The following is a 23,016-nucleotide window of genomic DNA, read 5'->3' as shown; positions in this document are numbered from 1 at the left end:
TGATCTCACAGTTCTTGGGTTCAAGCCCCGCGTCGGGCTCTCTGTTGACAGCTAGCTCAGAGCCTGGAGCCTGTCTTCGGATTCCGTGTCTCTCCTCTCTCTGACCCATCCTTACTCATGATGTCTCTCTCTCTCTCTCAGAAATAAACAAAACGTTAAAAAATTAAAAAAAAAAAGCATGTATGGAAGAGTATGATAGGACTCACAGACTTACAAAGAAAATCAAGCAGCTAGCTTTTTGGAGTAACTAGAGCTAGTAACTAGAGCTAGTCTTTTCAGGGGTGGCATTCTAGCGAGAAGACAAAATAATTACTGAACACGCTTAAATCTTAGATGGCTACAATAGTATCATATGACTTAATGGATATGGGCCCAGATGAGGAAGAAGAGTTGCTCAGATTCCTGTGTGGATAGGTTGATGTAGATGGTCTTAACCTGTGTTAGAGGATGTTATATGCAGAAATGTTTTGGGAATAGAGAATGTTGAGATGTACTTTTTTGTTGTTGTTGTTTTTAATGCTTATTTTTGAGATACTGACAGGGTCCCAGCAGAGGAGGGGCAGAGAGAGGGAGACACAGAATCAGAAGCAGGCTCCAGGCTCTGAGCTGTCAGCACAGAGCCCAATATGGGGCTTGAACTCATGAACTGTGAGATCATGACCTGTGCTGAAGTTGGACACTTAACCAACTGAGCCATCCAGGTGCCCTGAGATGTACTTGTTCTGTGTGGAGTTTAAGATGATGGTGAGATAGACAAATATTATATATGTCAGTAGGCATTGGATATAGTACCAACTTTTAGGTCTTTCTTGCATCTTTGCCATGTGGTTTCCCTCCTGGGAGGCTACCACATTCCTGATATTTGTGCACAGTTATTTTCTGCATACATAAATATTCTTTTGCACAAATGTAGGATATAATGCTGTATGAATTGCTTCTTTATTTATTAATACATATTGGATATCATGGGCATAATAATAAAGGGCCCTCCTTTTGTCTCATATACATGAAAATTGATATTTAATTATATAAATGAGCCATAATTTATTTCACCAGTCTCTTATTGATGGAAATTTGGTTACTATCAGGCTTTGTTTGGGGGGGGGGTGTGTGTGACAGTTGCTGATAAAGAGGAGTATTGCTTTATTACTGCAGCAGGCTATGACCTTGAAAACCTGCAAGCCCTGGGGCATCTGGGTGGCTCAGTCAGTTAAGTGTCCGACTTCACTCAGGTCATGATCTCACGGTTAATGGGTTCGAGTCCCGCATCGGGCTCTCTGCTGACAGCTTGGAGCCTGGAAGTTTCTTGCTTCAGATTCTGTGTCTCCCTCTCTCTGCCCCTCTCCTTCTCACATTCTGTCTCTCAAAAATAACATTAAAAAATTTCGGGCACCTGGGTGGCTTAGTCGGTTAAGCGTCCGACTTTCGCTTAGGTCACGATCTCACGGTTCGTGGGTTCGAGCCCCGCGTCGGGCTCTGTGCTGACTGCCAGCTCAGAGCCTGGAGCCTGTTTCAGTCTGTGACTCCCTCTCTCTCTGACCCTTCCCTGCTCACGCTGTCTCTCTCTCTCTCTCCTAGAAATAAATAAAAACATTAAAAAAAAATTAAAAAAAAAAAATAACATTAAAAAATTTTAAAGAAAAACTGCAAGCCCTCCCAGAGGAAGGGACTAGGGAATTAATACAGGATTCAGCCAGTTTTAACAGGAATGTTGTACCTGTTACTAGCCTCCTTCATCTTGTCTATAAGGTGGTAGTGGCTTCCTGAAACAAAAGACCTACTTCTATGGACCTAGTCATGGTGTTCAGTTTTCCTGCTGCACGGTTAAAGGAATCACAGGGATAGTCCTGCTTCGAGGCTTATCTCAAGCAATGCATTGCTATCTCTTAGTCCTTTACCACACCAGCTCCTTTCGGGTGTCTCTGGCCAGCAGTAAGCTGGGCACTGGGACACCCAGAGTGAGCATAAAGATACGCCGCATGGAATGGAAGTTCTGGGAATATAGCCAGAAGCTGAAGCGCGCTCCAGGACCTCTCATTTACTCCCTGGCTCTGGAGGTATCCCTTTATATTTCCGGGGCAGGTTTGCTCCCGAGACATATGGTCATTTGCCTGGGAATTTGTTTTCTGTGTTTGAGGTTTCAAGGGCTTCACCTTTTTCTTCTCAAGTTGGCTACTCTGCTCTGCTCTGTGCTCTTTTTTTTTTCTTTCATTTTTAACCAAGAGTACTGTAGTGACTGACTGTGTACAGTGTAATCATAGATACACTGGGTGATTAGCTATAGGCAGAAATTCTACAAGTGGAATTGCTGCGTCAGAGGGTATGCACATCTGTAATTTTAGGGGATTTTCACAAATCCTCCTCTGCTGAGATTGTAGTAACAAGCTTTATTCACACTACATGAGAACCTCATACTTACTAACAGCACAGTCACACAAGTATCTGATTGGGTTTCAATTTTGGATTATTCATCAAACTCACAAGTCACAACTGGCTTTTGCAACTCAAGATACACTTAATAAAGGAAAAGGATATGCAGTTGCAATAGTACAGACACCTCCAAACTCTGATGCAAGTCATAATGTCTTCAGTGTTTGGTTGTAAGGTTGACAAGAAGCTAATGTGAATGCAGGTCACATTAGCACAGGAAGAAGCCACCAGGTTTGTGTACCCTCAGCTGAAAAATGCCTACTAGGCATACAGTCTCTGTATTTGTAAGTGGCTAGCTATCTTACTTTAATGTAGCTGTGGACTATAAATTATAAGGCATATAATGTAGACTCCTGACAACCAGGTACAACAGGCTAAAGAGCATTCTCGGGTAAGTTATTGGTACATGGCAGAGCCTGAGTACTGTCATCTGTCTCCAGGGTTGATGTTGCAAGAAGTTAAACCAGCATATTTTCCTCAAGAGTCTGAAGGAGGGATTCTGAGTCTAGCTCTTAACCCTTTCCATCCATCATTATTAAGGATCCTTTTATATTTGCCAATCTGGTAGATATTTTATTTCTGTTATTTTGAGAGGAGTTTTTCAGCTTTCCCCCCCATATGTTTAAAGCTATCTGTATTTCCTTTACATGAAGTATTCATATTCTTACCTCAATTTTCTCTTGGCATTCCTTGAGGTAACATTTTTGGATTACAGCAATCCAAAATATATAGGAACTCTTGATGTATTAGGGAAATGAGTCCTTTGTGGTATGAATTGCTGGAATTTTTCCTACCACGTGGTTGGTTGTATTTTTTGGGTGCGGGGTGGATTTCACCAGTCTTTTTCTTTAATGTCCTTTTGTATTTAATTGCCACGTCTCCATGCTTCTGCTAGTCTGTAAGAGTTTCTCAGTCTTGTGTTGTTTTTCATGACCTTGCAGTCATGAAGAATACTGGCCATGTTCACGCCCCCCACCCCCTGGTCTGGGTTTGTCTTGATGTTTTCTCATAATTAGCTTCGGTTAATAGATTTTGGAGAAAAGTACCACAGAGGTTAAGTCTACTTCTTATTTTGTCTTATCAGTATAAAAAGTCCACAAGACATCACTGATGATATTATCAGGCTATTTAAATTTTAAAAATCCCTTTGGTAGTTTTATGATGCATGTCTTAAATTTATAGGTTAGCTTAGGGAAAATTGACATTCTTTCAGCAATTGTTTATTGTGTGCCTCCTGTGTGCAGGCAGTGCTCTAGATAAAGCAATGAGCAGAACAGGCTAATAATCCATGCCCTTTCAGGGTTTACTTACATTTTGTTGAGGGAAGTTGCACAGTAAATGAGATAGGTAAATAAAATTTGTAATATGACATGTATTATAGCGAAAAATAAGAGGTTGCAGAGCAAAATCTGCAATATGCTTTTGAAATTTTAAGTAGGGTGATTAGGGAGGACTTCTGAAGAAATGACATTTGGAAAGGGACCTGAGATTAATGAATTGAAGGAGGGGGTGGGCATAGGTCTTGCAGGGTTTGTGAAATCACTGTAATAATTTGGTGTCACATGGAATAAGTTGCTAAACCACTGGGGTGATTTGAGCTGAGGAATGACTTGATTAAAGCAAGTTTTTAAACATGACCACTGTGGCTGCTGTGTTGAAAATGAACTTTATAATAAGCTCTCAAGACTCTAGGGTAAGAGCCTCTTTGTTATTCGTCAGATGGGTCTTGCGTAGTCTTGGAACGTCATTCTTATATATAAATTTTAGAATTGTATTCATTTCTTTATGGTCCATTTTTCTCATATATTTTACAGTCTGTAATATGTACCGTATTGGGTTATGAGGGTTAAATGAGTTAATATATGTGAAGTGTGTAGAACAAGGCCTATCGTATTATGCATAACAACTCTACATTAAAGGTAAGAGTTTAAAATTTAATATGAAAAGAAAAACATAAAAGAACTAGTTGTAGTCTTTGCAAGTTGTTGAAATTGGTATTCTGTATTTGCTATATAGACAGTAATAATGCATATAAATGACAGTTTTATTTCCTATACTTCATTTCTTATTTTTTCATCCCTTTTACTTTTGAGTTTATTCTAGTCTGGCTTTCCCCCACCAAGCCACCAAAGCCTCTCCTTGGAAAAAGTAATTTGTGATCTCCATGTGGCTGAACCAGTTCTCAACTCGTTTGTTAGTTCATCTTTTAGCAGCATTTGACACATTGGATCATTCTTTTTTGAGCACTTCATTTTGTTGCTGGGACAGCACTCTTCTTTTATTTTGCCTTTATTGATTACCCTTTTTATTTTTCTGCATTCTCCTCTTACAGACATTGACCTCTAAATATATCTGAACTCAACTTTCTCATTACATTTTGTTACCCTGCCTATTTCACTTAAAGAGGCAGTTTTAACTGAATAGGGTTCTTAAGAGTATAGGCCTTCTGCACTTACTTCCAGAATGAACTTTTTGAGTATTATGGCTTTGAATAACATCTGTGATATATACATGGATAGCATCCAGATTTATATCTCCAACCTTTTCTCTTGAACTCTGGACTCATAAATACATAGCTGCTTATACATCATCTACTTGTGTGATAGGTACATAAACTCGGCATGAACGTTTGGTATACAGTTGTGGAATCACTGTGTGTATACCTGAAACTAATATAACACAAAGGTCAACTATGTTTCAATTTTAAAAAAGATATTATAGAAGCAAAAAAACCCCCACAAAAACCAAAAAACCCAACAACAAAACAAAACAACCCATGGATATATGAACTCAACCTTCTCATTCCATTTTGTTACCCTGCCTATTTCAGGTAAAGGCAGCTTTACTTCTCTCTCTAGCTGTCTAAAATACTAAGTGAACCTACCTCTGCCAGGACCGCCGTAACTAATATTATAACATTTGTCCCTTTTTTGTGCCTTATACTCCTTTGCCCCTTTCTTGGATATGATAAAAGATCTCAGATCAACAACTTAACTAAACTCCTCAAAATACTAGATAAAGAAGAATAAACAGAGCAAACTGAAGGAAGGAGATAAAGATTAGATGAGAGATAATAGAAAATCAGAAAAGTCAGTGAAATTAAGAGGTTTTTTTAGATGAACAAAATTGACAGATTATTTCTTTATGGCATGAGTGTCATTTATTTCATTTATTTTATTATTTGAGTATAGTTGACATACAATGTTACATTAGTTTTAAGTGTATAACATAGTGATTGAACTTCTGTGTAAGTTATCATCTGTCACCATATAGCTGACCATATTCTTCAGTCAGTACCCTTTATTCCTGTGACTTACTCATTCCATAGCTGGAAGCCTGTATCTCCAACTCCCCTTCACCCATTTTGCCTGTTACCCCACTCTTTTTCCCTTTGGCAACCATCAGTTCTCTGTATATATAGGTCCGATTCTGCTTTTTTTGTTTATTCATTTGTTTTTTAGATTCCATACTGTCAACTAAATTAAGAAAAAAGAGTATACAAGTGATTAAAATTAGAAATGAAAAAGGGAACATTATATCTGATGCCACAGAAATGAAAGAATTGCTAGAGAATTTAATAGTAATTTGATAATACTTGAATAACCTAGAAGAACAGATAAAGTCCTAGAAACACACAACTTACCAAGACTAAGTCATGAAGAAATAAAAAATCTGAAGAGACCAACAAGTAAGGAGATTTAATGAGTATTTACAAATCTAACAGAAAAGTCCACAACCAGATGGTTTCATCAGAGAATTGATCTCTGGAAATTCTTCCAAAAAATTGAAGAGGAGGTCATTGCAACTCATTTTATGAGACCAGCATTATTCTGAAAATAAAAGCCAGACAAAGACATTAGAAGCAGAACAGAAAACTATAGACCAGTATTCTTGATACATACTGATGTAAAAGTCCTCAGGAAATTACTAGCTAACTGAATTCAGCAGCATATTAAAAGGATCATATATGACTTATTTATTCCTAGAATGTATGACTAGTTTGTGTGAAGGTCTGTATAATACACCGTATTAATAAGATTAAGGATAAAACCCATGTGAACATCTTATCTCCATCGATGCAGAAAAAAGTTAACAAAATTCAACACCTGTCAGTGTTAAATGAACCCATGAGACTTGGATTAGATGGACACTACAACGTATATGCAAAGGCCATATGAAAAACCCATAGCTAATATCATACTCAGTAGTTAAAGACAAAACTTTTCCTCTAAGACCAGGAACAAGGCAAGAATATCTGCTCTCCTCACCACTATTCAGCATATTATTGGAGTCTTAGTCCGAGTACTTAGAAAGCACCCAGTTAGAAAAGGAAGAAGTAGAACAATCTGTGTTTGCAGATGTCATGATCCAGCATGTTGAAAATTCTAAAATTCTACAAAAAAACTATTAGCACTAAAAAAAACCAGCATAATTTATTTTTTTTTAAATTAAGATTTTACTTTTAAGTAGTCTCTACACATAACTTGGGCTCAAACTAACAGCCCAGAGATCAAGAGTTGCACACTCCACTGACTGAGCCAGCCAGGCACCCTCCAAATTGGTTATTTTTATATGGTGACAATGAATAATTTGAAAAGGAAGTTAAGATTATTCCTTTTATAAAGGTGTAAAAAAATAATGAAGTACTTAGAACAAACCTAATCAAGGAGGGAAAGACTAGTACACTGAAAACTACAAAACGTTCTTGAAGGAAATGATAGAAGGTATAAATAAATGGAAAGCTATTCTGTGTCTGTAGTACTTAAAGTGATTTATGTATTGAATGTAATCCCTTTCAAAATCCCAACAGCATTTTTTGTGCAAATGCTGGAATTCATCTTAAAATTCATGGGGAATCCTGAATGGCCAAGACAATTTGGAAAATGCAGAACAAAGTTGGAGGACTCATACTTCTGGATTTCAAAACATATTACACAGCCACAGTCATCAAGACAGTGTGGTACTGGCACAATAATAGATAGACCAGTGGCACAGAATAGAGTGCCCCACAAATAAACTCTTCTGTATGTTGGTCAAATGATCCTTTAAAAAAAAAAAAGATCCTTGTTAAGAGTGCCAAGACAACTCATTGAGAGAAAGACAGTCTCTTCAACAAAGAGTGTTGGCAAAATGGGATACCCACATGCCAAAGAATGAAGTTGGGCCCTTATCTTACACCATATACAAATATTAACTCACAGTAGATCAAAGATTTAGGTACATAAGACTCAAAATTATAAAATTTCTAGAAGAAAATATATGGGAAAAGCTTTACAGCTTTGGTCTTGGAAATGATTTCTCGGGTATGACATCAAATGCATAGGTCAAAAAAGAAAGAAAGAAAAAGAAAAAATAGACAAGTGGGACCACACAAGCCTACAAACTTTTGTACATCAGAGAACCCAATCAGCAGTTTGAAAAGGCAATACAATGGGAGATAATATATAAAGAACTCTTAGTACTCAACAACCAAAGTGTCAAATAACCCGATTTTAAAATGAGCAAAGAACATGCATAAACATTTCTCCAGAGATAATATGCAGGTGATCAACAGGCATTTGAAAAGATGCTCACATCACTAATCATCATAGAAATGCAAATCAAAGCCATAATGAAATCCATGCTCCCCCATGTAGAATATTTACTGTCAATCCACCCCCACCCCAAACAAACAAAACCACCCAGAAAATAACATTGGTGTGAAACCCTTGTGCACTGTTGGTGGGATTGAAAAATGGTGTAGCTGCTATGGAAGACACTATGGAGGTTCCTTAAAAAGTTAAAAAAAACAACTAACATATGATCCAGCAATTCTACTTCTGGTTATGTATCCCGAAGAATTGAAAGCCTGGTCTCCAAGAGATATTTGTACACTCATGTTTGTGGCAGCACTATTCACAATAGCCAAGAAGTGTGAGCAACCCAAATGTCTTAGTGGATGAATGGATAAGCAAAATGTTCTCTGCACATAAAATGAAATATTAATTAGTTTTAAAATGGAATATTATTCAGTTTTAAAAAGGAAGGAGGGACATTTTGCAATATGCCACAACATGGTTGAATCTTGAGGATGTTGTAGTCAGTAAAATAAGCCAGTCACAAAAGGACAAATACTGTATGATTCTACTCATATGAGGTACTTAGTGGTCAGATTTATAGAGACAGAAAGTATAGTAGTTACAGGGGTTGAGGAGACAGGCTTTCAAAAGGGGAGTGATTGTTTACTGGATATAGATTTCAGATTGCATGATGAGGAAAGTTCTGGAATTCTCTTTCACAACAATATGAATATACTTAATTCTCCTGAACTGTACATTTAAATGGTTATGGTAGTGATTTTATGTTATGTGCTTTTAAAAAAACTCACAATAAAAATGAATCTATATGTTTTTTTTTGCCTTAACTACATTGACTAAGACTCAGTACAACACTAAATAGAAGTGATTATAGCAGTCCATTATTTCTTCTCCATTTGAAAGGGATTGTGGTGACCATCTCACCTTTAATTATGTTGAGAGCTGCAGTTCAGTTTTTTATTTTGAAAAAAATTTTTAAGTTTATTTTTTAATAAATAGAGTAATAAAAGAATAAACTATTTGTTTTGGGAGAGGGAGAGAGAGAGGGCACTTGAGTGTGAGCAGGGGAGGAGCAGAGAAGGGGAGAGAGAGAATCTCAAGCAGGCTCCACATCCAGCACAGAGCTCAACCTGGGGCTTGATCCTATGACCCTGGGATCATGACCTGAGCCAAAATCACGAGTCGGGTGCTTAACCGACTGAACCACCCAGGCAACCCTTGGCTTTGTTAATTTTTAAAGTTATCTGCCTGCTTTCTATTTTATTGATTTCTCTTTTATCTTCACTATTTACTTCCTTTTAGTTACTTTTGTTATGTTTTGCTTTTTTAACTTCTTAAGGTAACACCTTAGATTGTTAACTTTAGATGTCCTTTTCTAATAAAGTATGTAAAGATATATGTTTCCATGCTGGGACTGCTTTTGCAGCATGCCTCAAAATTTGGCATGCTGTATATTACCATTCAGTTCAAAATGCTTTCCAATTTCCCTGATGATTTTGCCTTTGATTTTCAAGTTATTTAGAAGTATTTTATTTATTTTCCATATATTAGGGGTTTTTGTACCTATCTAATTATTATTGGTTGCTAATTTAATTTCATTGTGGTTACTCATTATACACTAGATGGTTTTAATCCTTTAAAATTCATTGAGACCTATTTTAGGGCTAGGCATATGGTTTGTGTTGAATGTATATTCTTCAGTTGAATATAGTATTCTGTAAATGTCAGTTAGATCAAGATAGTTGAACTCAAACTCTTTTATGTCTTTATTGATTTTTTGGGGGGGGTTTACTTCATCTGTTAATAAGTCTGGTGAGTTAAAAATCTGTTATGATTGGAACATTGTTTGTTTCTTCCTTTAATAATGTTTGGTGTTTTATGTATTTTAAAGTGTATTTGTTAGGTGTTGATTTTCTACTGAATTATTTGTTATTAGGAAAATGTCCCCTTTTAGCTATGGAGTATTTGTCTCATAGTGTTATATGACATCAAAATAGTCAACGTCAGTGTTTTTATTCTGTTAGCATTTTATATCATTTTTCATACATTTGCTTTAAACTTACCAGTATTTTTTTAAAGGCTTAAAATTTTTTTTCTTTCTTTTTTTTTTTTGAGAGAGATGGTGTGCACATGGGGTCAGGGGAGGGGCACAGAAAGAAGGGGACAGAGGATCCAAAGTGGGCTGACAGCAGAGAGCCCGATAAGGGACTTGAACTCATGAACTGTGAGATCATGACCTGAGCTGAAGTCAGATGCTTAACCGGCTGAACAGCCCAGGTGCCCCTAAACTTATCAATTTTTATTAAAAGTGTGTGTCTTACAAGTAGCATATGGTAGTGTGGTCTTTATTAATTTTAATTGGCTCTGTCCCTCTTAATCTCTCCCTTACCTGTTGTATATAAATCACTAACATTTAATATAAATTGAAATATGGAATAAGATATTTTTGTTCTTTAAAAAAGTATTTAAGGGGTGTCTGGGTGGGTCAGTTGAGCGACCGACTTAGGCCCAGGTCATGATCTCACGGTTCATGGGTTCGGGCCCCACGTTGGGCTCTGTGCTGACAGCCAGCTCAGAGCCTGGAGCCTGTTTCAGGTTCTGTGTCTCCCTCTCTCTCACCCTCCCTTGCTCATGCTTTCTCTCTGTCTTTCTCTCTCTCTCAGAAATAAATAAAACATTAAAAACAAAATTTAAAAAAGTACTTAAAGCAGCTTTATTCATTTGTGATTGACATTCAGTATATAGTCTATATTTAAAGTGAACAGCTTGTTAAGTTCTGACTATTTTATGTACCCATGAAATCATCAACATAATTAAGGCAGTGAGCATATCCATCTCTTTTAAAACTTTCCTCTTATTCTTTTGTACTATATCTATACCACCCCATTTCCTCCCCAGCCCATTCATCTGCTTGCCATTACTGTAGTCTAATTTGTATTTTCTTGTGTTTTGTCTAAGTGAAATATATGTGTGTCTGTATCCTTTTGTGTCTGGACTGTCAAATGGGTATATAGTATACAGACACTATTTTTGTCTGGCTTATTTCCATCAGTATAAATATTTGAGGTTCATTCTTGTGACATGCATTAATATTTTATTCCCTTTTCTTGTTCACTATTTTCCCCCTGTATGGATCTAGGAGTTTATTTACCTGTAGATAGATTGTTTTATAGTTTTACGTGTTGCAGATTAAGCTCCTGTTAATATTTGTGTACATGTTCTCTATAATCATAGTTTTTTTTGTCTTAGATAAATATTTATACATGTAATGGCTAGTTTATAATAATAAGTGCATGCTTAATTCTTTTTTTTTTCAAGTTTTTATTTAAGTTCTAGTTAGTTACCATATATGATAAAATTGGTTTCAGATGTAGAACTTAGTGCTTCATCACTTCCATATAACACACTATGATCATTACCCCGACTGTCCTTCTTAATACCCATCATTTACCCATTTAGCCCACCTCCCCACCTCCCTCCCTCCACCAGTCCTTAGTTTGTTCTCTATAGTTAAGAGTCTCTTGGGGCACCTGATGGCTCATTCGGGTAAGTGTCAGACTTCAGCTCAAGTGATCTCATGGTTCATGAGTTTGAGCCCCACATTGGGCTCTCTGCTGTCAGCACAGAGTCACCTTTGGACTCACACTCACTCACTCTCTCTCTGTCTCTCTCTCAAAAAACAAAAACAAAAACAACTTATTAAAAGAAAAAGTCTCTTAACGGTTTGCTTCTTGCTCTTTTCCCCCTCTTCCCTGTGTTCTTTTGTTTCTTAAATTCCACATATGAGTGAAAGTGTATGGTATTTATCTTTGTCTGACTGACTTGTTTCACTTCATATGTTTAATTCTTTAAGGAACTGACAAACTGTTTTTCTAAAGTGGTGGTAACATTTCACGTTCCCACCAGCTGCATGTGAGAGTTCCAGTTGCTCTACATCCTCTTCAGCACTTGGTATGGTCACTCTTTGTAGTTTGTGCCATTCTAATAGGTATGTAGTGGTATCCTTCTGGTTTTAACTTTCATTTGTTAATGAGTAGTACATTTCAGCTCTTTTTATGTGGTTATTTGCCATTCTTATCTCTTCTTTGATGATATGTGTGTTCAAATCTTTTGCTCATTTAAAAAATTGGATTTTTTCTTATTTTTTATGTATAACACCTTGATTTATATATCCTACAATTGATGGATTTAAAGCACACAATTCACTGGTTTAAAAACTGAGTCTCATAACAGTCAACTCATCACAGTCAACTTTAGAACATTTTCATCACGCAAATAAGATATACTGTTACTATTATTGGCATTCAATTCCTACTTCTCTTCAACACCTCCACCCGAGGCAACTGTTAACCTCTTTTGTGCCCATTTGCGCTGTTCTAGACGTTTCATATAACTAGAATCCTATGATATGTGGTCTTCTGTGATTGGGTTCTTTAACATAGCGCATACCATTTTCCAGATTCACCCAAGTTGCAGCATGTCTAAGTAATTCATTTAATTGCCAGTTGATATTCCACTGTATGGATATACCATGTTTTCCTTAACCATTCAAAAGTTGATGTATGTTTGGGTTGTTTTCACTTGATTATTTTGAATAATACTGCTATGAATGAGTAATTCTGTGAACATATTTATAATTTTTTTTGTGGAAATATGTTTTAATTCTTTGGATTCTTCTTGGGAGTGTATTTCCTGGGTCACGTGTTAACTGTGTTATCGAGCTTTTGAGATATTGCTGGTCTATTTTCCAAAGTAGAGTTACCATTTTACATTTCTACTCGTAGTGATTAGATCTCCAGTTTTTCCACATCCTTGTCCATACTTGCTAATGTTCGTCTTTTTGCTTTTAGCTATCCTGGTGGATATGAAGTGGTGTTTCATTTTGTTTTTGGTTTTTATTTCACTAATGACTAGTATCTTTTCATGTGCCTAGTGACCACTTATTTATCTTCATTCCAACAATTTGTGCCTTTTAATTGGGGTGGTTGGTTAATTTACATTTAATGTGACTAATGATATGATTAGATTTGGATTTACCATCGTGATACCTGTTTTTTACTTTTATTTTTAAAAGATTTTGTTTTTTTAAGTAATATCTACACCCAATGTGGGATTTGAACTCAACCCGAAGATCAAGAGTTGCATGCTGTGCTGAGTGAGCCAGCTAGGTGCCCTGATAACTTGTTTTTTATTTGCTTCATTTGTTTTTGTTCTCTGTTTTTTCTTTTTTGGCCTTCTTTTGAGATGTTTATGATTTCATCTTGTTTGTTGTGTTATTAGCCATAAATTTTGTTGTGTTGTGTTAGTCACTGTCTTAGGGCTTAAAGTTTACATGTTTTTCTCAGTATAGTTTATCATCAAGTGTTGTTATTATACTACTACTCCTATAGTATAAAATTCTCAAGATAATATAGTTCATTACTCTTTTTTTTGGCCTTTATGTAATTGTTGTCATGCATTTATCTTTGTTATAAACCCCACAATGAATACTTGCTATTTTTGTTTAAACAATTGTTTACTGTGGATCTTTTTTATATCTTCTGTGTCTGTACTTTCTGAACTTACGGAATCGAGAAGAATCCAGGGTTCCACATGGACTGCTTAATGTGGGCTGTTCAAGACCTCTGCTGAATGTAGGGTGGGCATGGGAAGGTAAAAACATCCAAAGCTTTCCTGCTATTTTTAAGTTGCCCTTTTCTTGATCTAGTGTTTGGTTGCTGCAAACCTTTCATTCTCTTTTCCAGAGTCCTAACAAAATTGGCTCTGACAGTTCCTGCTTGATTTTTTGATATTTTCACAGTGGAGTGTGCTCTTGGAGCTGCTTACTCCACTATTGTGGCTGACAGAAGTCTGGGTATTTTTGCCTTCCTTTAAATCTTCTTCAGTTTTATTCTGAAATACAGTTAGGTTCCTTGGAAACAGTTAGATCCTTTCAGGTCCTGCTCTTATGATTTATTAGGAGCAGTAATTGGTCTAGGGCTAAGTATTTCCCACTGTGGAGGCAAGATCTTTCTGAGTATTCAGATACCCAGTGTCCCGGGAGTTGAATTTTCTCAGGCTTAAGTTAGGGCACCAGGCAATGTTCCTAGCTCTTCTTGTCTGCCGGATGTGGTTTCCTTGACTTCTTTTGGATCGTTCTTTTTCCAGCCTCAGTTAATTTCTTCACTCATGTCCTTTAATATTCAGATGGTGTTCTCTGCATATCTCTGTGAGCATTTGTTCTCTCTGTGAGGAGTTTTCATTTCTGGTACTTTGTTCTGCCAGTTTTAGCTGCCTTGGTCTTACCTGATCTTCTGAACTTTGGGAGTGTCCTGGGCTTGGCCTCAGTTTCTCTCCCTGTGCTTTGGCCTGGAAGAACTCTCAAGACATTAAACTGGGCAAACTGAGAGCTCCTCTCATTTGTTTATTGTTTCTTTGAGATTACTATTGTTGTTATCTGATACACAGTTTCTTGAAAACCATTGTCTCAATTATTTTGTCTTTTTTGTCATGGTAAATAAGCATTGTTCATGCAAGAAGCCAAATATGGTCCCTATTTCTCCATCTTGACCAGAAGTAGTCTCCTTTTCTTTTTTTAAAAAAAGTTTATGAGAGTGGGGAGGAGGGGAAGGGGGAAGATAGGCATGGAGGAGGGCACTTGTGGGGATGAGCACTGGGTGTTATATGGAAACCAACTTGACAATAAACTATTTTTAAAAAAGTGTATTTTTTCATAATCTCTATACCCAACATGGGGCTTGAACTCATGACCTGAGATCAAAAGCTGCATGCTCTTCTGACCTAGCCAGCCAGGTGCCACCTATTCTTTCTTAACCTTGATTTTTTTTCCCCTTACTTTATTCCTTTGTTCCCTTTTTTCTCCCTTCTTTTTTTTTTTTTGAGCACTGGGTGTTTTATTTATTTCTAGGAGAGAGAGAGAGAGAGAGACAGCGTGAGCAGGGGAGGGTCAGAGAGAGAGGGAGTCACAGACTGAAACAGGCTCCAGGCTCTGAGCTGGCAGTCAGCACAGAGCCCGACGCAGGGCTCGAACCCACGAACCGCGAGATCATGACCTAAGCGAAAGTCGGACGCTTAACCGACTAAGCCACCCAGGCGCCCCTCTTTTTTCTCCCTTCTTTGTGATTCTGTGAATATTTTTTAGCATTGCATTTAATCAGTTTAATGCACTTAGTATTGCATTTAAATTTAATTAATTGCATTAAATTACCTTTTAGGCCATATGTCTTTCTGTATTTACAAAAATATTTATGGTATATAGTGGTTGCTCCTGGGATTACAGTTCTCATACTAACAGTTTTAGACTACTCTGTGTACTGCTTCACACAAAATGTAAAAACACTGAAGCCCTATGGATCTCTTTCACCTTCTTTTTCTCTCGTCTTTGTAGTTTTAATATATGTTAAATTTATATACACTGAAAAATTTACCAGATAACCTTTTAATTTGTGTTATATGTAGTCATGTATTTTCAATGGAAGAGAGTATTGTTATTTTATCTAGTCAGTATCCATTAAAAGTACCTATACGCTTACCATTTTTTTACTTCATCTTGGTGCTTTCTTCTTGGCTCATTTTTCTGTTGCCTGAGGAAAATTATTTAGTGTTCCCTTTAATTGAAATCTGTTTAAAGATATTTTTGGACTTTATCCAGTTCTTTTGATGATAACTTGCCTTCTGGTTGGATGAAGATTTTTATCTCTTTCTTTTGGTTTTCTATAGGTTTACTAATGTGCCTAGGTATGGATTTATTTTTATTTATTCTGAGATTTACTGTGTTTCTTTGTCCATGATTTGTTGTGTTCTGTTCTGGAAAGTTTTTAGGTATTATTTCAAATGTTACTTTTGTGCTACTTTGTCTCTTGCATTTCTCTAGGATTCTAATTACATGTGCCTGAGGCCTGCTGATTACATTGTCCATGCCTCTTGTCCTGTTTTTGTATTTTTCATACTTTTGTGTTTTGTGCTAACGTTCTAGATATTTTCTTCCCTATTTTGTTGTTGCCTTCTGTTTTCATCTATGTCTAAACTGTTGTTATTCTCACCCATTGATTTTGAACAGATTTTTGTTTTTACTTCTAGGATTTTTGATTTATTTTTAGAGTTTTCAGTTTTTCAAAGAAATTTTCAACTTTGTGTTGTATTTGAACATAATAAGTGTACTTATTTTAAGGTCTGTGGCTGAAATTACAAAATACAGGTCTGATTTGATTTTCTTGTTTCTGCTGGTTTTCATTTATGTTGTTGTGTCTTTCATGTGTTTGGTACTTTCTGTTGTGCTGAGAATGATAATGAACCAATAGGAGAAGTTATTTGTAGTCGAGATTACATTGTTTTCCTCCAGAGAGGGTGTATATTTGCTTCTGTCTGGTGCCTGGGGGCACTTGAAATTGAGTGTAACATGAGTCCAGCTTCAGAGTTTTGAGATTACTTTAACACCTCGCTGCAGTCTCTGAGGGCCTGTGTACTTAAGTTGTTCTGGCTTGCAGCCTTCAGTGTCTCAGCTGGAAGGAAGGAAGGGCTTATTCGTTCCCCTTCTTGCTGAGTACATAGATCAGCTGTACGTCCAGCCTTCTGAGTTTGTCAAAACCCCCTTTCACCCTTTTTACCTGCTTTCTGTGAAATAGGCAGTGGGTGGCAGAATTGGTCAAAAGCTGTACCCACCTCCTTGGACTTCTTCATTATTTTCCAATTTTGACTCAGTAATCCCTCATTATCATGGCTCTTTGATAGTTTCAGTCACATTTTAAAAAGGAAAACATTAATATTTGCTTATTAGTATTAAAAATATTTTAAATTTTATTTATCTTGAGAGAACAAGGAGGGGAGGGGCAGAGAGAGAAGGAGAGAGAATCCCAAGCAGGCTCTGTGCTGTTAGCCCAGAGCCTGATGTGGAGCTTGAAGTCACATACTGTGAGATCATGACCTGAGCCAAAACCAAGAGTCAGATACTTAACCGAATTGAGCCACCCTAGTGCCCGGAAACATTAATATTTATTAATCGCTAAAAGATTTAAAGTAAAATGATGAAATAGTAAAATAATGAATGCTAGTACCAGTATTTAAAGTATCAACGTTAATATAAAGGTAAAATTTTAATATTGACATTTAAGATTAAAATAGTAAAATTTTAATTTTAGTTATTCAACTATAACGCTTCTTACTTTTTAAAATTTATTTTGAGAAAGAGAAAAAGCTCAGATGGCAGTGGGGGCCAGAGAGAGAGAATCCTAAGCTGGTTCCACACTGTCAGTGCAGAGCCTGTTGTGGGGCTTGAATCCACGAACCATTGAGATCATGTCCTGGGCTGAAGTCATACACTTAACTGACTGAGTGGTTCTCAGAAACAGTGTTGATTCGAATCATTTAGTGTGCTCTTATAAGAAGCGTCGTGCTAGCATTTGAATTTTAAAAGTGTTTCATTTGTGTTATTATGCTGGAGAAATGATGGAGTGCTTTTTCAGTAGTGGTTTGACTGTTTAGTAAGTAATGAGAATTTGCTCATGTTTTTGTTGTACTTTTGCTTAACTAGGCTTTTAAGGGATTGCTCTAGGAAGTTAATGATTTTGTTTATCTTTGAAAAAATTTTATTGAAAACTGGAAAATGACAATATTTTTATTTACTTTTAGGTTGGGCTCATGTGGTTTGTGCCCTGTATATTCCAGAGGTACAGTTTGCCAATGTTTCTACCATGGAACCAATTGTTTTACAGTCTGTTCCACACGATCGTTACAATAAGGTACAGTGGATATGATTTTATTGACGTTTAGATGTAACATTTTTGTTCTAAAACTGGGAAATGTAAAGGATTATTTTTGTATTTTGTATAGGCTTTCATTAAGAAATTTAAATTTAAATCATAGGCCTCCATCAGATTCCAGAGAGATTTGAAAAAAGTATAGTTACTAAATGGTAAACTCCGGTTATTAAAATATGTTATAAAGTCACAGGAATACAAAACAAACAAGCAAAAATATATTACCTTTTATACTAACCTAGGTATTTAGCATTTTAACATTTATATGGCATTTTGGTCCTTATAGATTTGTCCTTTAAGAATTAACTGGCTTTTTAGCCAGTTCTTGCAAACATATAGGTTCTATTAAATTCAAATTAATCATTATTTGGTATAACATGTATTATGATATACATAATTTCTTAAAAAATAACCCTATTACAGAATATTACTTGCTCCTTTTCCTTTCCCAGATTTTTTTCTACCCCGTCAAAATAGGATTTTTGTTGTTAGCTTTTTCTTAAAAACATAGTTAATATTTACTTTGCTTTTCGCCCCCTGTATCTTTTTCTTGATTCAGTACACACACACACACACACACACACACACACACACACACACACACACACAATTGCTTCATTTTCTTTTGCACATTAGATGATTTTTCTTTCACCTAATGTGTTTTTATGGTGTCACCGTTAATTTAAGGTACCTGTTGATTTATTTCATTTGTGGGAGAAATTATCACTGCCACCAATTCTAAGGTTTCAGATATTTTTGTGTTAAACATTTTACAATATAGATTCTTAATATTTATTTAAAAATTTAAAAATACAGGAATGGGCTCCTGGGTGGCTCAGTGGGTTAAACATCTAACTTTGGTTCAGGTCATGACTTGTGGTTTGTGAGTTTGAGCCCCATGTCAGGCTCTGTGCTGAGAGCTCAGAGCCCGTGGCCTGCTTCCAATTCCGTTTCTCCCCCCACCCCCTCTCTGCCTTTCCCCTGCTCATGCTCTGTGTCTATCTCTCAATAATAAGTAAATGGTAAAAAAAAATTTTTTTTAAGTACAGGAAACAAATAGAAAAATGCAAGACAGATCATCCTAATCTTCTCTTTTTGATCCTTTTAGATTTTTGTGTGTACATTTTTATATGTAATATATATTAAAAATTGGATCATATTGCTTATACTGTTTTGTTTTTGAAAGTTATCAACCCTGAACATCTTCTTGTATCAGTTATGTTTTTGCCGTTATTTTTAGTGGATAATTAGCATGTAATACACAGTATTACTAGTTTTGATAAATTAAAGAGTTCCTGTCTACTGAAGGGCCTTGTTTGGCTTTGGCTTGTACATATCAACAGAATCTCTGTGTAAAAGGGTGTGCATGCTTTGGAAGCTTCCATAAATATATCGTATGAAATTGTACTGTGGAATGCAGTTTCTAATTTATGCTACATGAGGAATATGTGCAGGGCTAATAACCTTATATCCTGTAAGTGCACTGTGTATTACCATTCAATCTTTGCTGTTCTTTTTAGTGAAACATGTTAGTGTCCGATTTTTTTCTGAGTAACAGTAAGAAATATTTTACAGTTTTTTAAAAGAGCCTTTTCAGGGCACCTGGGTGGCTCAGTTGGTTAAGAATCTGACTTCAGCTCAGGTCATGATCTCACGGTTTGTGGGTTCAAGCCCTACGTTGGGCTCTGTGCTGACAGCCAGCTCAGAGCCTGGAGCCTGTTTCAGATTCTGTGTCTTCCTCTCTCTCTGACCCTCCCCTGCTCATGCTGTCTCTTTCTCTCTCTCAGAAATAAATTAAAAAAAAAAAACACAAACATTTAAAAAAGCCTTTTCGTGTTTGTTGACTTTGAATAGCGCTTTGTTTATTTAATATTGTAATGTTTTATTTTTCTTTTTTTAATGCTTTATTTATTTTTGAAAGAGAGGGAGGGAGGGAAGAGGGAGGAAGCTGGGGAGGGGCAGAGAGTGGGAGACACAGAATCTGAAGCAGGCTTCAGGCTCTGAGTTGTCAGTATAGAACCTGATGCGGTGCTTGAATCCATGAACCCTGAGATCTTGGACCTGAGCCAAAGTTGGATGCTTAACCAACTGAGCCACCCAGGAGCTCCTGTTTTTTCTTTTAAAATCTGTTCCCATCCATAGAGCTTTATTTACTTATCTATCTATATCATCTATCAATGTATCATCTATCTATCTATCTGTTTATTTATTTAAGGTTTATTTATTTTGAGAGGGAGGCTGGGACAACAGAGAGATGGAGAGAGAGAATCTCAAGGAGGTTCCGCATTGTCATCACAGAGCCTGATGTGGGGCTTAAATCTATAAACTGTGAGATCATGACCTGAGCTGAAGTCATATAACCTGACTGAGCCACCCAGGCACCCCTGTTTTTATTTATTTTTTTAACCAAGGTTTTTTTTTTTTTTCCCAAAATGTTTATTTTTGAGAGAGGGGTGGGGGCAGAGGGAGAGTGAGACTGAGAACCTTAAGCAGGGTCCATGCTGTCAGCGCAGAGCCCAGCGTGGGGCTGGAACTCATGAACCCTGAGATCATAACCTGAGCCAAAATCAGTAGTCAGACACTTATTGACTGAACCAGTCAGGTGCCTCCAAAGTGCTTTTTATATTAGAGATTTTTTTCTTTTGTCTTATATACTTGATGTGTATGCTTTTGTCCATAATTCAACATTTGCTTCTTAACTTTCATTATGTTTTCATTTTTTAAAAATTGTTGGTATTCTTGAGAGTGTTTTCTAGTTGAGAAGTTTAACATTTTTATATAATTTACAGTGTTTTCTATTGCTTCTGCTTTTGACACCATGCAAAGAAAATCTTTCAACGTGTTGTTAGTGCTTTGAAGTTCATGTTTTAAAAAAAATTATTTATTTTTGAGGGAGGGAGGGAGAGAGAGAGAGGGAGGGAGGGAGAGAGGGAGAGTAACCAAGCCACATAGGTGCACTTAAGTTCATGTTTTTAAATACTTTTTTTTTCCTTTCAATTTTCAAGTAACTTCAAACTTAAAAGGTTGCATTAATAGTATCAAGAGCTTTTCCTCTCCTAAACCATTTCAGAGTTATTTATCACTATACGCTCATATCCCCAGAATGCTTTAATATGCAAGTACTTTCTCCTGAATGACCAGGATACAGCCATCAAAATTCATGCATTATTACTGTATAATCCAAAAACTTCATCATTTCCTTAATTTTCTTTCATGTTTCCCCCATTTTCCCAGGAAAGTCCTGCATAGCAAAAGATCACAGATTGCATTTTGTTCTGTAATTTCAAAAAAATTTTTTTAATGTTTTATTTATTTCTAGGAGAGAGAGAGGCAGCGTGAGCAGAGGAGGGTCAGAGAGAGAGGGAGACACAGAATTGGAAACAGGCTCCAGGCTCTGAGCTGGCTGTCAGCATAGAGCCTGACGTGGGGCTTGAACCCACGAACCGTGAGATCATGACCTAAGCGAAAGTAGGACGCTTAAACGACTAAGCCACCCAGGCGCCCCTTGTTCTGTAATTTCAAATAGTAACTCAGTTTTCCTTAACTGTCATAACTTTGATACTTTTGAAGATTACAGGCCAATTATTTTGCATAATATTTCACGCTTCTGCTTTTTCTGATGTTTCCTCATGATTAAGTTTTAGATCTTATATTTTGGCAGGAGTATCACAGAACTGATGCTGTGTTCTCATTGCATCCTGTCAGGGGGTACGCGATTTCAGTTTTCCCCAGTACTGGATGTTATTTCCATCACTTGGTTAAGGTGGTATCTGCAAGGTTTCTTCACTGGGAAGTTAATCTTCTTTCCCTTTATAATAAATAAGCATTTTGAAGGAAGTACTTCTTATGTAAATATCTTGTTCCTTGTGCTTTTTACCCACTATTTTTAGCATCCGTTGTTGTTTCTTGGCTTAATTTATTACTGTAATTGATAGTAAGTGGTGGTTTTCTGTTTCCATCTTTTACTTTACATTCATCAGTTGACATTTCACTTAAAGGAATAACTTGCTCCACTCTCCTTTTATATAGGTATGGACTAACATGGACTTAAGTGTTAACTATTTTATTTTAATGGGTCATTCCCCATTACTGTCATTTATTTTAGTGATCATTTTGTCTCAGGTTTGTCTGGTGGGACACCTTCAAGCTGGCTTCTTTGTGTTTTGATAAGGTTGTGCGCTCCTTGGTTCTGATACTTCAGTGTGTTCAGGCTCATCTCAGATCATTTTTGACCCAGCTGGACTGAATTCATCACCATTTCTTCAAGGAATATTGATTTCCTTTTAGAAACCAAAGTGGGCACTAAGTATGCTTGTTGTTATTGGGATATTGCTACTCCCTGGCCCTCTCTGTGGGCATAGTTAGGAAATATGTGTGTATATATAGATAGATATATGCACATGCACATCTATATTTTTTCAATGCTTATCTCTATATATTGAAGACTGTTAGGTCACAGTGATAATTCTGATTCAGTATATGGGTATATATTATACGCATATGTATTTCTGTATCTAGAGAAAACCATAAACCCTTAGTAATTTCCCCAAATTTGTTCTAAATTTTTTCATGTTTATGATTCTCATGCCAACAGTGAGAAATTTGATTCCCATTATCCTCAATATGTTTGCCTATTTGATCAGTGTCTCTTGTACTAACAAATGTGTTGCTCCCATCCCCTAATGCATGATGCTCCTCACTTAGCTTGGATTCCACACCCCACTCTGGGTTGCCGCCACTTCCCTGCACTGGCTGCCCTTTGTACTCGTTGCGGTATTTGACACTTAGCTTCACTCCACCACTCTGCTTTCATCCCTCAGATGGTTGGTATCCTCACCTTGCGCAGGGTTTGGCACTACCTTCACCTCTACCCCCAAAACTCCCATGGTAGCCAGCTCTGCTGGGGCTTTGACACCTGTGTTGGACTTCCCCCTCCCCCAGCATGGATGCTGCCGTGCTTGGACCCACCGTATGGCTTTAAGACTGATGGATTCAAGGAGTAAGAGAGGGCGGGAAGAAGGAAGAATTATTTAGGTATAAACCTTTTATCCATTTAGAGTTCATTTTATAATATGGTAAGGTATGTTTCTAACTTTCCCCCTACCACTTAGTCAACTTTTCAACACTACTGAATAATCTGTATTTTACACTGTGCTTTGAAATACGGTTTTAGGCCATCTGGCTGGCTCCGTCAGAAGTGTGAGACTCTTGATCCCAGGGTCGTGAGTTTGAGCCCCACACTGGACATAGGCATT

General features: G+C 36.8%; 1 protein-coding gene across 1 annotated transcript in view; it reads left to right on the top strand.

Moving 5' to 3' along the window:
• The window catches only part of MLLT10 (MLLT10 histone lysine methyltransferase DOT1L cofactor), a 188,836-nt gene that overhangs the window by 26,048 nt on the left and 139,772 nt on the right, over positions 1–23,016 (top strand). The window contains exon 2 of the mRNA XM_077772493.1: positions 17,634–17,743. Coding sequence (XP_077628619.1) covers positions 17,696–17,743 — 48 coding nt within the window. The 5' untranslated portion in view covers positions 17,634–17,695. The remainder of the gene's footprint in view (positions 1–17,633; positions 17,744–23,016) is intronic.

The sequence above is a fragment of the Crocuta crocuta genome, unplaced genomic scaffold (assembly GCF_008692635.1).
Source record: "Crocuta crocuta isolate KB4526 unplaced genomic scaffold, BGI_CrCroc_1.0 scaffold96, whole genome shotgun sequence".
Classification (NCBI taxonomy): domain Eukaryota; kingdom Metazoa; phylum Chordata; class Mammalia; order Carnivora; family Hyaenidae; genus Crocuta; species Crocuta crocuta.
Note: the sequence above shows the minus strand (reverse complement) of the source record. Positions and strands in the feature narration are given on the sequence as shown.